At 35.5% G+C, this 16150-nt stretch overlaps 2 protein-coding genes across 4 annotated transcripts in view; one reads left to right on the forward strand and one right to left on the reverse strand.

Annotated features, from left to right (window-relative positions):
• Nucleotides 1-10186, forward strand: part of bcat2 (branched chain amino-acid transaminase 2, mitochondrial) — a 25950-nt gene extending 15764 nt beyond the window's left edge. For both annotated transcript variants that reach the window (XM_062050272.1, XM_062050273.1), the window contains exons 2-11: nucleotides 1718-1780; nucleotides 2022-2222; nucleotides 4207-4317; nucleotides 4488-4607; nucleotides 4684-4847; nucleotides 7723-7865; nucleotides 7936-8021; nucleotides 8081-8221; nucleotides 8286-8360; nucleotides 9531-10186. In XM_062050272.1, the coding sequence (XP_061906256.1) occupies nucleotides 1718-1780; nucleotides 2022-2222; nucleotides 4207-4317; nucleotides 4488-4607; nucleotides 4684-4847; nucleotides 7723-7865; nucleotides 7936-8021; nucleotides 8081-8221; nucleotides 8286-8360; nucleotides 9531-9572 (1146 nt within the window). In that variant the 3' untranslated portion in view covers nucleotides 9573-10186. The remainder of the gene's footprint in view (nucleotides 1-1717; nucleotides 1781-2021; nucleotides 2223-4206; nucleotides 4318-4487; nucleotides 4608-4683; nucleotides 4848-7722; nucleotides 7866-7935; nucleotides 8022-8080; nucleotides 8222-8285; nucleotides 8361-9530) is intronic.
• rpl27 (ribosomal protein L27) lies at nucleotides 7450-14712 on the reverse strand. Of its 2 annotated transcripts, none has more exons than XM_062050281.1 (6): nucleotides 14636-14712; nucleotides 14087-14169; nucleotides 11876-12045; nucleotides 10391-10501; nucleotides 10229-10303; nucleotides 7450-7842 (listed from the first exon to the last, which is right to left on the reverse strand). In XM_062050281.1, exons 2-5 carry the CDS (start codon nucleotides 14165-14167, stop codon nucleotides 10255-10257), a joined length of 411 nt encoding a protein of 136 aa, XP_061906265.1. In that variant the 5' UTR covers nucleotides 14168-14169; nucleotides 14636-14712; the 3' UTR covers nucleotides 7450-7842; nucleotides 10229-10254. The 2 variants fall into 2 exon arrangements, with proteins under 2 accessions (XP_061906265.1, XP_061906263.1); XM_062050279.1 differs by having other exon boundaries at nucleotides 7450-7845.
• Nucleotides 14713-16150: the final 1438 nt, after the last annotated feature.

The following is a 16150-nucleotide window of genomic DNA, read 5'->3' on the forward strand; positions in this document are numbered from 1 at the left end:
TTTTTGGTTATTTATTTACCAAATTTGTAAACAATGGCTTTATCTTTTTAACATTGGGAACACTATAATAATATTGCCCACGTTAATCAACATTAAACTGCCTCAAGTTCTTGCTCAGATTAAATACAATGACAAATTTTCTTCTACATATAAAAAGTGCAACATTAAACAGTTTCAAGTCAACTCATCATGCTTAATTTATTACAGCATTTGGGAAGCCTGTAGTTGAATTTTATTATGTAAATGTTATATTTTTATCAACATGTGATAGCAGGGACCCTGCCATTCAAAAGTAGGCTGCTGCATTTCTAATGATTAATGTAACTATAGCTGAAAAAATGGTACAATAGCAATAGGAGAGACTATTCATCCCTGAACACCATGGAGTTCATGTAGGCTTTATGATGCACTTACATTATTATATCAACTATCAGAGACAGAAACTCTTCATTTAACATAATGTCCTTTTTTGCTGCTTCAACACAGCTCAATCAACACAGAAAACGGTAAAGTGAAATAACAGACAGACAGGGCTTTGCTGCCCGTAACACACACGCACACACACACACCGCAAAATGAGCTAACGTTACACTAAAAGCGAATTAGCCTTCACCTCAAGCCAGGACTGCCAGCGAGCTGAACTGCCTTTTATATTTCTAGAAGGTCAACGGGCTCATAGTGATGTTACTAGTAGTTGACTGGGAGGTGTTTATTATAATTTGGGGAGAGTCCGCTGCCTGATGCTTACCTGCTAAATGCTAAGCACTGACTACATGCGCTCTGAATACGCACTGCTGATTGGCTGTTACCGCTCTGAATACGCACTGCTGATTGGCTGTTACCGCTCTGTTTGTAACCAATCAGATGGTTGTGTGGATGGGGCTGGGTGCTGTGTAGAGGACTGACAGAGACATAGGCAGAAGGAAGCGGAGGCGGCTACTTAATATGTTCGTGTGGAAACTCGTTCGGTACACCTTCGAACCGAACCGAAACGGTTCAATACACATACACGTACTGTTGCACCCCTACTTGAGTGTGATACCATGTGCGATACAAGCAGTCCTGCAGCGTGTTGTGCAAAGATGGACAGCTAGTTAACGTCTAAATGTCCTCCAATAAGCACACAATTTCTTCTGTTTTAGTCAAGTCATTTACAAAAGGTAAACATGCTCGGCTATAAGTTACTAGGAGCTAGCAGCTACACAACAGCTACGCAAACTATAGCACACAATCTAGACATACATAATAATAATTGAACAATATTGCAGTGTGATACAGCAAATTAGTCAATATAAACAAGTATCAAATAATCATATTACTTACACATACAAAGTCCACAAGCAGAAGCAAATTAGATATCATCAAGTAACAAACGTGTCTCTATCATTCAGTGGCCACTAGGTGTCGCCAAGAAGTCAATTACCACTCCCCTTCAACTTAAAGACAGCATAAGTCTATTCCAGACGGTTAATAATAAATATGTTAGTGTTTTTCATACCTACCATTGTTCTCTGTTAGGCTCATTTCACTTGATCAAACCTTTTCTAACATTCCACACTACAAAATAAAAGTGTGTCTGATTCCTACTGATATCGTATCAAATCAATATTGGTATCGTATCGAAAGTTAAAAAGCGTATCAGGACACTCCTAATAAAATGTTTTGTATTACATGTTTAGCAGCGAATAATACAATTTTTTTTTTTTGTGGTTTTCAGGGAAGATTGACGAAGACACTTCCTGTGGTTTTGGCATCTCACCGTATGTCCAGCTCCTTTAAGGTAACGCGTCAAGAGCCACGTACGATCATGTGACAGCACAGCATTATGGGAAAGTCTTTAAACTGTCCCCCGTCTTCTTCTCCTCTCTTAATTCTTCCTAATGGAACCTCCAAATGTCTGCAATGTGACGTAATTGTCCTTTTAAAAAAAAAAAGCATGCTGATCCTATAATCAATCACTCTTGTCCTGCCCACGTCCCTGTCCGGCCACGGCCCTTCCTCCCTGTGCGGACCTGCCGCAGGCTGCCGACCTGACCATCGAGCGAAACCCGGTATCCAAGGACAAGCCCGACCCGTCCACGCTGGTGTTCGGCAAACAGTTTTCGGACCACATGTTGACCATTGCGTGGTCCGCCAGCGCCGGCTGGGACGCCCCCAAGATCAAACCCTTCCAGAACTTGTCTCTGCATCCCGCTAGCTCCGCCCTGCACTACTCCATCGAGGTGAGACACACCTGATACTCGCTAGCTTAAAAACTTTAATTGGATCTTGAAAAAAATCAATACATTATATAAAAAGTTTACCTCTTTTTCTTTAAAACACATTCATTCTTAAATTGTTTTCATAAATATTTAGCTATTTTTCAATTATTTTTGATAATTATTGTTTTTTAATTCATTTTGTATTTTTTTATTTCATTAATTTCTAATGTATCATTTTTAAAAAGTTATTACAATTAGATAAAAACAAATAAAATATTTATCAATTAAAAGTATATATCGTTATTAATATTATTTATTTTTTTAAATATTTAATTTATTTACATTTTGTATTATTTGTACTATATCTTCTTTTTTATATTGTCTTTTTTATTTTATTCAAGATTTGTATCTACCATAGACAAAAATAAATGTTATAACTTTTTTTAAGCATAAATAAAACATACAAAATTAACACAATAAAATACATGAATAAAATGACTCATAATGAAATAAATATATCATTATAAAAATAAATAAATAAATACAAATAAAATATTTATAAAAAAATATGTCATTTATTTTAATTTTGTGTTATTTGTTATGTGCTATATCTTTTTTTCATGTTTTTCTATTTTTAATTAAGATTTGTATCTACAATTGACAACAAATGTTGTGTCAAACTTTCTTTAAGTAAAAATAACGCATATAATAAAACAATAAATACATATGTACATAAACACAATGAATAATAAAATGATTCAGACTAAAATTAATTTTAAAAAATTATTGCACTTTTAGTTGTACAGTAGTTTTTTTAACATCCATAAAATTACAATGATCTAATCCAGAGGTTTTAAAATAAAAGCACGAGGGGGCCATTTTGATATTTTTCATTTCCCAAACCAATACAATATATAAATATTTTACAGCCTTTAGGACTCCTCCCGGGGACTAAGCAGGGTCTCAGTCATAAAAATGTTAAAAATAGGTCATATATTATAAATACTTTTATTATTATTACATGTTTAAATCTCTCGATCAACTCAGGCATATCTGTTATGTCCTTTTTGTCAAGGTAAAACCTTTTTTTTATAGCAAAAACACAACATATGCAATATTTTCCCCCAACAAAAATTCTCGTTGCAGTATTTGATGTGAAGAAATTGGAGCCTAAATAGGTCAATAATTCATAGCAACATTGATGTTAACTCATTTATTACTTTTTGACCAATGACACTTTAAAAAAAAAAAAATGCCAGTAAAATTATTGGGAATTCAAAAAGGCCACACTCGTTAAAAAAAAAAGTTTCGAATAAGTCATACTTTTTTTCTTACTTTCAAAACTTAAATCTCAAGATCAATTTCATATCTATTTGTTGATTATACATTTTTATGTGAAGTTGTTTTGTTTGTCTGTTTCATGCCCTTTTTGTCAAAGAAAACTTAGTTTTTTATATGGCAAACACAGAAAATATGCAAAATGTTCCCCAAAAAATGTTTCAAAGTACAGTATTTGATGTAAAGTTATTACATCCTTGAATATGTCAATAATTCATAACATTGATTTTGATTCTTTTTTTTTTAATAATGACAGTTTATAAAGGGGAAAAACAGCCTCCATGGCAGCTTTGTGTTATTAGAGTCAACATTGCAACTTTTTATTGTTACTTTTATTCCACTTTTTTATGTTTTATTTATTTATTAATGTATTAATAGAATGTTGCGGGGTTGTTAAAAAATGATCTGTGTGCCGCAAATGGCCCCCGACCACTTTTTAGACACCCCTGATCTAATGATTATTTTAACAGTATTTATTAGTTCGTAATATTGCGTAATAGTCTTTGTCATTTGATATATTTTAGTGTTCACATACGACTCATATTGCAGTGAAAAATGATGTAATTCCCGAAATATACTTTAATATACATATTAGACATTATGAACATATGAATAATTGACGGTATGAATAATCACATTTAAAAATGAAGAATTTTGTTGTTTTCAGCTTTTTGAAGGCATGAAGGCATTCCGCGGCGTCGACAACCAGGTTCGCCTCTTCCGCCCGATGCTCAACATGGAGAGGATGCATCGCAGCGCCGAGCGCAGCTGCCTGCCTGTGAGTGCGTCTTTAAACGCCAACAAACTGAACGTCCCCGCCTCAAACTGTATCACTGCAGCGCCATTATTTTTCTCACGTCACTGGATGTCAGGCGGGATGCATGCTCGTCGTCTACAAACGTTGAAGTGTGCACGGAGACGTTTAAAAGACACTTCCTGTGTGTGCAGGTGTTTGACAAAGATGAGCTGCTGCAGTGCATCAAGAAGTTGGTGGAAGTGGACCAGGAGTGGGTTCCTTACTCTCAGGACGCCAGCCTCTACATCCGACCCACCTTCATCGGCACAGAGGTGAGTTACGTGCCCACACCACTTCACCTCCGTCTCCTGGCGAACTAAAGCCACGTCTCCCCCACCCGCCCGCCAGCCGTCCCTTGGCGTGACGCGGGCCAGCGAGGCGATGCTCTTCGTCATCGTGGGGCCGGTCGGACCGTACTTCGCCACCGGCTCCTTCAACCCCGTCTCGCTGCTGGCCGACTCGTCCTTCGTGCGCGCCTGGAAAGGAGGCGTCGGCGCTTACAAGATGGGAGGGTGAGTGCAATCGCAAACAAGATCGTAAGGAGTTGAGTTCATGCTTCGAAAAATGTTTATGGGACAGAATAAGATAAATAAATACATCTTTGAATAACGCCTTCAATGTGACATTAGTGAGATAAATCTAAATTGAACACATTACTGTAATATGAAATTACTATTAAATTAATTATTAGACAATTTAATTAATTGTTTCAGTATTTATTCATATTTACATTTTTTCATGATGTAATTATTTAATGTTTACATTTTGCCATTATTTATTTGTTTTACTTATTTACTTCAAAATGTAATTTTTCAAATTTTCATTATTTCCTATTTCAATTATTTACTTTTAAAATGTCATTATTTCATAATTTTATTAACAATTTCGTCTTTGAATTATTTATTTCACAATTTCATTATTTAATGTTTAAATTATTTCATTATGTTTAAAATATTAAAAATGTTATTTGACAATTTAATTATTTCATGTGTTAAATAATTATTTTATAATTGAATTATTTAATGTTTGGAACATTTCACAGTTTTGTTATTTCATGATTTAATTATTTAAATATTCACTTCAAAATTAAAAATTTTCTTTTAATTATTTACTTCAAAATTGTATTGTTTCATGTTTTCATTATTTCATGATTTAATTAAAGATTTCATGTTTTATTTATGAAACAGAAAAAAACAAATAGATCTTTAAATAGTAATTTTAACGTGTCATTGATTAAATAAATCTGAATTGAATACATATATGTGTTATTCAATTACTATTTAATAAATATTAGACAATTTACTTATTTCAATACTTAATTATTTTATGACCCAATTATTTTATGTTTATTTGAGGTTTTAATTATTTATTTCACAATTTGTTTACTTCACAAATTATTTCATGATTTAATTAATTATTTAATGTTTTAATTATTTACTTCAAAATGTAATGATTTCACAATTTATTTAATCATGTATTTATTGATTCTACATTTTAATGATTGATTTCACAATTGAATTAATTCATGTTTAAATTAATTATTCCATGATTGAATAATGTATTTATTTCATGAACGTGTGAGTCAGCGCTTCATGAATTTATTTGATCCGTCAAACTCAGCCATCAAAGTCAGGGGGCGGGACTAACTGGAATCTTGTCCAAAGATTGTTGTGGAACGTTGGAAGTCTTTGCAAACATGGCGGCTATACTTGTACTTTTTGAGGAGTTGCTGGTAGATATTCAAGAAGCAAGAGCTGCTGACCCAAAGCATGTAGCGCTAAACGTAGAGGAATTTATTCCAGTTGTTGGAGTTATTTCCGCACTTTCAGACCGAGATATTTACCAGTACTCGGCCGCAGCTCTGGTTCCAGGTCTACAGACAAGTGAACGTGCTGGGTAACCATTCAGGTGTTAGCCCCGCCCACCGACTTTGACGGCTGAGTTTGACAGATAAAAAACATGTTCATGAAATAATTAAATATATTTATATAGTCGTAATCATTTTAATTATTTATCTAATTGACACATTTAGGTAATTATTTTGATATGTATTATTTTATTTAATTCTGTCCCATTTGACCCTCCATCAATTTATGTAAAAATTACAAATGTTTATGTATTCAGCAGATTTATCCTGTTCACAAATTCAGATTCATGGATTATTTCCTGAAAATAAATTTACTATAGAGCAGAAATAGACCCTTCTAATATTTCGAGTGAGCATTATTATTTTTGGAGTCTCACTCGATTGTGTACCTAATGAATTGTTTGAATTAAGTGTGGTAAAAAATATTGATATGACAATATATATCGCTACACTTTTTCTAACGCTATATTGATTAATTTTTTTAAAGTCTTAATATCATTTTTTTATTTTTATGGGCGGATTATAGCTGAAGAAACTTGATCCACTTTCTGTACAATTGCAAAATGGCAATGGATCGATCATTTGAATTACTTTTTTTTATTAATTATTACTGTTATCAAAGGTAATGCAATGAACTATGTAGAATATCACAATACTGTATTCAAGTATTGTGAAGACAATACCCAATCCTAATTCAAATACCTATTACTGCTTTGCATTGGAAGATGTGACCTCAACAACCCAACACGTTCATAGAAATCCAGTAAAACAGCGCCCTCTGGTGGATTATAATTGGAATTGCATGTGCTGATGTAATGATGCAGGGGTGTCCAACCTTTTCTCTTTAAGTCAAAGTGTGCTGGGGTCATTTTGATATTTAGTTTAAAACAGAATATATATATATTTAAAGATGAACCTTTGTGTCAGCTCTGTGTTATAGGTGATTATGTACAGTAATATTAATTATAAGAACATTTCAGCTTTTTCTCATTACATTCCGATTTGTTTTGCTTTTTTCCTACATTGTTTTTCCCTGTAAGAATTAAATAAACTGTATAACCTAGTGTGTCAAAAATTCTGCCTGTACAAAAAAATGTATGTTCAGTTACACATTTAACAGTTGTAATTTTTCAAATCAATTAATTCATAACCAACCATATTTTTATTTTGTTATATTTTGCAAGCTTGTAATATTTTAGATCAGGGGTGTCTAAACTTTTTCCACCGAGGGTTGCATACTGATAGGGGCCATTTTGAGATTTTTTAATTAAAAAATAAATAAAAATAAAATACTAAAAACAGATTACATATATATTTAAAGAAAAAACGTTGTCAGCTCTGTGTTATAAGTAACTAAGTATATTATTTATCAGCTTTTTCTCATTACAGTCCATTTTTTCCCCCCGACAATATGCTGCGGGCCAACAAAATTCGGTCTGGGCCACACTTTGGACACCACTGTTTAGGACAGTAAAACAACAAAATGATGATGACCAAGATTGATCTTCATTGTCTTTAAGGAACTACGGTCCAACCATCGCGGTGCAGAACGAGGCAGTGCAGCGAGGCTGCCAGCAGGTGCTGTGGCTGTACGGCGAGCAGGAGGAGATCACGGAGGTCGGCACCATGAACCTTTTCATCTACTGGACCAACAAGAACGGAGGTTAAAACACATCTTTGTTTGCACGCTGAAAGTGTCAGAAAATAAGAGCAGTTTTGTTTTGTGTAAGCAGAGAAGGAGTTGCTGACACCACCGCTGGATGGCATCATCCTGCCTGGAGTCACCAGACAGTCTCTGCTGGACCTGGCCAGAACCTGGGTGAGCAAACTACCATGTGGACCAGAAGCAGCAAGTAGCTTGATGATGTTTGTTGTCAGTGTGAGTTTAAGGTGACAGAGCGCACGATGAGCATGAAGGAGCTGCTGGGAGCTGTGGACTCAGGACAGGTTCTGGAAGTGTTTGGGGCCGGGACCGCATGTGTGGTGTGTCCAGTGGGCAGCCTTCTCTACAAGGGGAAGGTCAGTTATTTTCCCCCTTGTGCTAGAGCCAGAAAAGACCTCACACACCTTTTTTGTCCATCAGACGTATGAGATCCCGACCATGCAGAATGGACCCGACCTGGCCAAGAGGTTCTACAAAGAGCTTACTGATATACAGGTGACTTTGTGTACTTTAAGTTCCTTTTAAATCAGGGGTGTCCAAGGTGCGGCCCACAGCTCATTTTTTTAACGGGCTGTGACACTTTCTAAAAATACAATTGGGTAGAAACAAAAAAAGTGGAATAAAACAGAAATGTAAGGAGAAAAAGTTGCAATGTTGAGTCTGATAACACAAAAAACTTGCTCAAAAGTTACTAATTCAAGTCAATTTTATGAATTATTGACCTTTTCAAGGCTCCAAATACTTCACATCAAATATTCCGCTTAAATATTTTGGGGAAAATATCCCATATTTTGTGGGGCTGTGAATCTTCGGCCACCACACGATTCGATTTTTGGGGCAACCATTCGATTCACTATTCAAAATCAATACTTTAATAACATTGGGTTCCAGTTCCTTGATTAACGACATTCCTCTATAAAATAAACAGATCTGATACGTTTCTATATTACTTAAAATAAAACTGGTTTTGTTTAATAAAATTCTACCCAAACATTTACTTAGCTGGACAAGACAGATTTTTTTGGGGGGTGGAGGGAATATTTTTAAAGATATTTTTAATGTTTAAAAATAGTCATTAATTCAAAAATAAAAACATTTGCACTACTATTGTTTGGCAGATAAAAAAACAAGGTTTTCTTGACAAAAAAGGCGTAAATCAAACAAATTTAAAAAACATAAATAAATATACAAACTTAAAATTGACCGACAAATCTGAAGTTGCTCTAGTGATTTAAGTGTTGAAAAAAATATAATGTATGACTTAACACTTTTATGACCCTTTTGAACCCACAATAATTTTAGTGGGATTTTTTGTGTATTGTCATTGCTCAACAAAATAATGAATTAAAATGTAATGAATTACTTCAAATCAAATATTAAATTTTGATTTTTGAAGGAAAATATTGCAATGTTTTAGTCATTAAAAAACAAAGCATTTCTTTGACAAAAAAAGGCATAAAATGTAAAAAAAAAAAAAAAGTTTTACTTCAACTACCCAGTCAGATCTTAAGGTTACATTTTTTTAACTGGTTTTAAAAATGAAAAATATCAAAATGGCCGCAGCATACTTTGATTTTTCATTTCGGACACCTCTGGTTTAAAAAGACGATGTCGCTTTCCAGAAGTTTCTCAGCTTGTTGACACCCTCTCTTGTGTCTTTCACAGTATGGACGCAAGGCGAGTGAATGGGCACCGCTGGTGGTTTAGTTTCTTTGCACAAAGTAGTACAACAGTTACATCCCATAATTCCTTCTAACCACTAAAGCACTCCTTTCCTCTCGCCACTGAGTGGTCGTCATGGCAACATCAGAATCTGGAGCAATATGAACAGTATGCAATGTTTGGTGTGTTTACCAAAATATATATATATATATAGAATACATATATAGCACAATGTTACTCTTCCTATAACTGTAGTTGTGGCTTAGGAGTGCTGAGCTGCAATCCTTGTTTTTAAAACTGTTACATTGACACGTCATCATGGTTGTGGACCAAAAGGGGGCGCCACAACACTGCTGACGTCACTTTGCACTCCTGAGAGGCTTCCAGGTGGGATAAGCCAGTTTGAACTGCACAAAAACGCTGGAGATTAGAGCAAAGCTGAATGTCTGCACTAGTTTATTGTGAGAACATTATTTAATTTTTAAATGTTTTGCTCCTTCCTATGAAATTTGTCAGCAGTCTTCCAGTTCTCAGAAGTTTTTAAATCTCGTCTAAGTGCCTGCTGACAAAATGTCCGTCAGCTTGTCTTTTAGTCCTTTCATTGTATGTGCTGTTACCTTCAGTTAGCATGTTTTTACAATAAACTCCATTTGACTCCATTTGACTAGTCTTCAAAGATGCTGCACACAAATCTTTTTTACCTTTTTATTAGTGAAACTGAGGGAATTTAGAATCTGAGCTTCTGGAAGAACCACTTGTTCTTGCCCGTCTTATACCTGCAAACAAAGTATATATTATTTATACATTTAGGTGATAGTTTTGCGAGTAGACAAAGTACAAATATTCCCAATAAAGTGTCTCACCTCTCTTCAAACTTGACCTTAGCCTCCCTTCTGGCTTTGGATTTGAGAGCAGGATCCCTGAATACGTCCTTGTTGACAACAGTTTTGTCCAGAGGAATGTCCACAGAGTATCTGCAAATTAAAAAAAAAATACATGTTATACTTCTAGTGCTTTTTAAAGCCTTTAGTATTGGTCAACATCAATATTAACAATACATTATCAGCAGGAATCATACATATTTATATTTAGTGTGAAATGTTATAAAAGGTTTGATTAAGTGAAATTAGTCAATCAGAACAATGGTATGTACGAAAAACACAAACCTGTTTATTATTAACTATCTGGAATGGACTTATGCAGTCTTTAAGTTAAAATGGAGTGGTAATTGTTTATGGTAACACCTCATGGCCACAATAATTCATGAAGTTAAGCTCATGACAGTAAGTTAAATGATGCAGATACGTTTGTTACCAGATACTTTCCATTATAGAGATTTAGTATGTGTAAGTAATATGCAATTATACTTATTTGATATTCATATTGACAAATGTGCTCCTTGTGTGCATTATCCTTTCCATCCTTTGTAACTGAGCTACTGTGTGGAACAATTTCCCTTGTGGATCAATAAAGTTTGTCTAAGTATAAGTTTTACACTGCAATATTGCTCAGTGATTATTATGCATGCACTCCTAGTGGCCTGTAGGCAAGCATGTTTATATTTTTGAAAATGACTTGAATTAAATGGAAGAAATAGTGTGCTTATTGGAGGATGTTATCTGGCTGTCCAGCTTTGCACAAGTCAACACCCTGCAGGACTGATTGTATCGCACATGATATCACACATTTAAATTTTCCTGAGGGAACTCTCCTGAAGGAATCAATAAAGTACTATCTATCCATCACACATTTTACATGCAAGCCAATATCATCTGACTGTTATGATTTAAGGACTAATATTAATTCAAGATTGGGACACTACTAGTGTAAATAATCCAGGGGTGTACATAGTGCAACGTGTTAGATTCTAGTAAAATAAGCAGGAAACTGCAGCAAAACAATACAATGTGACAAGAAAAAGATGTTGACACAAAAACTAAGATTTGTTTTTAAGTATAATTGTTTTAGCCTTTCAAATATTATACATGCTTCATAGCCAATTACACACATTAGGCAATGGCGTCACTTTGACAGCGCCCCAGCAGCCACAGATTTCTGTTCTGTGGGACACACTGAACCTCATCTACCAGGTTAAGAGTTGGCCTTCACGACTGCCAGAGTAACATCACTATTACAGCTACTCTGACAAAGAAAAATGCAAAGTAAGCTATTTGTGTTACATTTGTATGGCTAGAACCTAATAGACGGTAACTGTACTTCATTCACACAGCAGTCATTTTCTGTTTGTCAATAAATAGAAGCATGTCTGAATCAGACACTTATTGAGTCACTTTGTTGGGAGTCTGATCAAGAAACTTCTCCCTCACATCGTTCAGCAAGGTGCTTACCTGGTGGGCATGAGGTGGTTGTAGTTGAACACTTTGACAAAAGCCTTGATCTTGGATCTCTTGGCAACCTTCTTCTTGCCCATGCTGTTGGTCACTTTGCGGGGGTAGCGGTCGATGCCTGCGACCAGAGCGTGGCTGTAAGGGCGGTCGGCCGTGCCATCATCGATATTCTTGGGAGGAAAAGAGCAATAAAGGGTTAAATGTTACATGCATGTCTGTCATACTAAAACATTTATAAGCAGGTTATGTTGGGGGGGAAACACAGAACTTTCAATTTTCTAAGTAAACTTACACAATTAGGAAGGGATTCAATACTTATTTTCCCCACTACGTTCTAAATGTAGATATTGTCCAATGAAAAGCTATCTCCTTGACATGCCATAAATGCTGAAACCTGACCAGGATGCAATGAAAGATTGTAAGAAAGTTCTAAAATAAAAGTAGAGTCAATAATACTGTGACATAGTATGGTTGTACGGTATACTGGCGCTAATAAAGTCACACAAAGGCACTATGCTGCCTTTCAAAAATACAATACTTTTTTTTTGTCGTGGACATGATGGAGCAACAGTGACATTGCTGGTAATATGAGCAGAGTCAAAAACACACGTAACAGAATGAAGACAGAAGAGGGAGAATGGACGTATTTTGTCTTCAAAACTAACAAAGGTAAAACTATAAACACTGAAGCTCTGCAAGCAGTGCCTTTCAACATTGCCAGCATGCGGCTAACATCCCTCCACAGTATTTATCTACCTCTATATCACTAATTCTTGCCTCCATAGCGACAAATAAACGTTATTTCTTACAAGTATCATCCCTGCAGGACAAGGAATAGCTAAACATGCTTCACTAAACACCGTAGTAGGATACAATACCTAATCGCTAACAGCAAGCTGGCGCTCCTGAATATAAACAAATGGGTGGCTCTATACAAATAGACTACAAGAGTCACCATATAAAGTCAATAATTACATGTATATATTTTTTTAAATACAAAATATTATTGTTTAGAAACTATGGAAAACGTCCCTGGACACAGGAGAACTTTAATGATGACCAATGTATGACCTGAAATTATTTGGTATTGGAACCACACCTGCATTTGTAGTATCACCCAAAACCTATGTAGGACATCCAAACACCAGGAGAATTTAAACAAAAGTGTAGATAGAACATGTTCAAACAGAAAGTAAGCAGATATCAACAGTAAAAGAACAAGTAGATTTATCAATTTTCTACCGCTTGTCCCTCATAATTAAGAAGCCTTTGTAACACGTTTGCTTCCTTACTATTGAAATATTTGTGTCTTCAAAGCAAACAAAGGTAAAGTTATAAACACTGAAGTGCCGCTCTGCAAGCAGTGCTTTTCAACATAGCCAGCATGCGGCTAACATCCCTCCACAGTATTTATCTACTTCTATATCATATATTCTTGTCTCCATGGGGACAATTTTTTTCATTACAAGTATCATTCCTGCAGGACGAGGAATAGCTAAACATGCTTCACTAAACACCATATGGGGATACAATAGCTAACCGCTAACAGCAAGCTGGCGCTCCTGAATATAAACCAATGGGTGGATCTATACAAATAGCGACTGTAACGATACCAAGTACAAGAGCCATATATATAATCAATGATTACATTGATATTTTTTAAATCACAACATATTTTGTTATTGTTTATGATCTAAAGGAAAACATCCCTGCTCATAGGAAAACTTTAATTATGACCAATGTATGACCCTGAAACTATTTGATATTGGAACCACACCTGCATTTGTAGTATCACCCAAAACCTATGTAGGACATCCAAACACCAGGAGAATAAGTGATTTTTACATTTAAACAGAAGTGTAGATAGAACATGTTCTAACAGGATGCAAGCAGATATTAACAGTAAATGAACAAGTAGATTAATAATCAATTTTCCACCACTTGTCCCTCATAATTTAGGAGCCTTTGCAACCCGTTTACTTCCTTACTAATAAAAGAAAAGCACTAGAGTATGTTCACTGTCTTATTTCATGTCAACAGTTTTCCTTGATTAGAGTAAAAAAACGTATGTTTAGCGTATATTTTTTTCTATTAAATAAAGCCATTTGTGGTCCCCTTTATTTTGAAATCTATCGAAATACATGTTAGTACTGGCACGGAAATATAGGTATTGTGACAAGCCTACATTTAAGGTCAGCAAAGTTTATTTACCTTCACGATGACAGCTTTGCGGCCGGCGTAGCGTCCAGCGAGGACCATCACCACCTTCCCAGGCTTCATAAACTTGCCCATGCCTGGATGCAACAACCAACAGGTAATCATTTTACACTTAATCAACATGACAAATACACAAAGTAACACCAGTCTCGCTGCTAACTGACGAGTGAGCTATGTTAGCATTAGCTTTTTGGGGCTAACAGCGACGTTTGTGATTCTTGACCAACACACACGTATATTCTGGAACAATATTAACACTTTTGGGAAACGTTGCATAGCGCGTTCCTGCCAAGATATATATTTTTGTTTTAATTAATCTGTTAAAAGTGTGGTTACATTAGGAAGGCCGCCATGTTGGAATGAACGCTGGGCGAGCCTCGCAATAAAGGATACTTTTCATGCCTTATCTGCCATAAATTCAGCAACATGACAATCTTGTCGAGTGTAACACGGTTTATATTTTATGTCCGCGGCGATGAAACATTTAAAGTGCCACGATTCAACGCGATGTTTCAAGATTATTGCACGGGAATTTTCACTCACTGATGCTGTTCTACGGCCTCCAATGGCAGGAAAGGAAGTAGTATAGGTTTCTGTCAACTTTGACCCTCATATGGAAACGTCACTTCCGGAAGTCTGTTTATATGCCGCCATTCTTTAGTATACTGTTATATATGCATTTATTATCACGGTATTGTTGTGCTGGAAAAAGTACTCATGCACATTTATAACCACGTTTTATTTATAAAAAAAAAAAAAAACACTATAAAAAACCACACATAATACTTTTTTGGAAGCTTAAATATGTCATATAGTAAATATTGCTCTTGCTACCTAAAATCATTGTTATGTTTATCTGAGTGTTTGAATATGTTTGTTTATGATAAATAATAAACGTGTGTTGCGTGCGTCATGTCCAGTTTATGTGACGTCACTAGAGATGGGCTTTATGGCTCTTTGAAGGGAGCTGGCTCTTGTGAAGCCGTTCCTTTCAAAGAGCCGTTCAAAACATTGGCTTGTTTTTATAGTTTAATACTTTTTATAGTATATTTTTTGCTGTTTTTTAAGCAACATAACAATTATTGGTAGCTGTCATTAGATACGATGTGGATCAGAATAATTTAAGTTTACACAAATATTACTGTATTGGTAAGAATTATTCTGAAATTTTTAATAATGAATGAGGGAAAAACGGAAATTTTAGTTTTTGGTCCGGCCCTCACTGACTTGGGACCATTGCAAAATTATGTGCGTCCCAAAGTCACCAGCCTTGGCGTCACTATAGACAGTGATTTTAAACTTGACAAACAAGTCAATGGCGTTTTAAAATCGTGTTTTTATCATCTTCGTCTTCCTGTTTGAACAAGTCGTGCATGCTTTTATTTCAAGTCGCCTGGACTACTGCAATGCACTCTCCCGGTTGCAGTTAGTCCAGAACGCGGCAGCACGACTTTTAACAGGGGCCAGGAAACGCCAGCATATAACCCCAATTCTTGAGAGTTTGCACTGGCTCCATGTTCATTCTAGAGTTGATTTTAAAACCTTGCTGTTTGTTTTTAAAGCTTTACATGGACTGGCACCTCATTATATCTCATACCTCATCCAAATTTACACTCCTGGGCGCGCTCTGAGGTCCGAGAGCCAGCTCCAGCTCGTGGTGCCCAAGACCAGACTTAAAACCAGGGGAGACAGGGCCTTCTCTGTGGTCGGCCCTGAGCTCTGGAACACTCTGCCCCTCCATGTTCGAACTGCTCCCACAGTGGAGTGTTTTAAGTCTTGTCTTAAGACCCACTTTTATTCTTTGGCTTTTAACACTACGTGAGTTGTGTGGTCCTCTGTTATCCTCTGGGTTTTTAAAATGTTGATTTCTATTTACTGTCGTTTTTAATCATATTTATTTTATATTGGTTTTATATGTATTTATTTTTTGTTTTTATTCAGTCATTGGTGGAGCTAAGGATAATATTTTAATATTGTTTTTAATATTGTTGTGCAGCACTTTGGAAACATTTTGTTGTTTAAATGTGCTATATAAATAAAGTGGATTGGATTGGATTG

This window comes from Entelurus aequoreus, linkage group LG06 (genome assembly GCF_033978785.1).
Source record: "Entelurus aequoreus isolate RoL-2023_Sb linkage group LG06, RoL_Eaeq_v1.1, whole genome shotgun sequence".
Lineage (NCBI taxonomy): Eukaryota > Metazoa > Chordata > Actinopteri > Syngnathiformes > Syngnathidae > Entelurus > Entelurus aequoreus.

Coding starts and splice junctions, on each gene's coding strand:
- rpl27 (XM_062050281.1), bottom strand. CDS start 14,167: ATGGGCAAGTTTATGAAGCCTGGGAAGGTGGTGATGGTCCTCGCTGGA. Junction 10,502..11,875: donor AACCACCTCATGCCCACCAG/GTAAGCACCTTG, acceptor TTTAATTTGCAG/ATACTCTGTGGACATTCCTC. Junction 10,304..10,390: donor AAGGTCAAGTTTGAAGAGAG/GTGAGACACTTT, acceptor CTTTGTTTGCAG/GTATAAGACGGGCAAGAACA.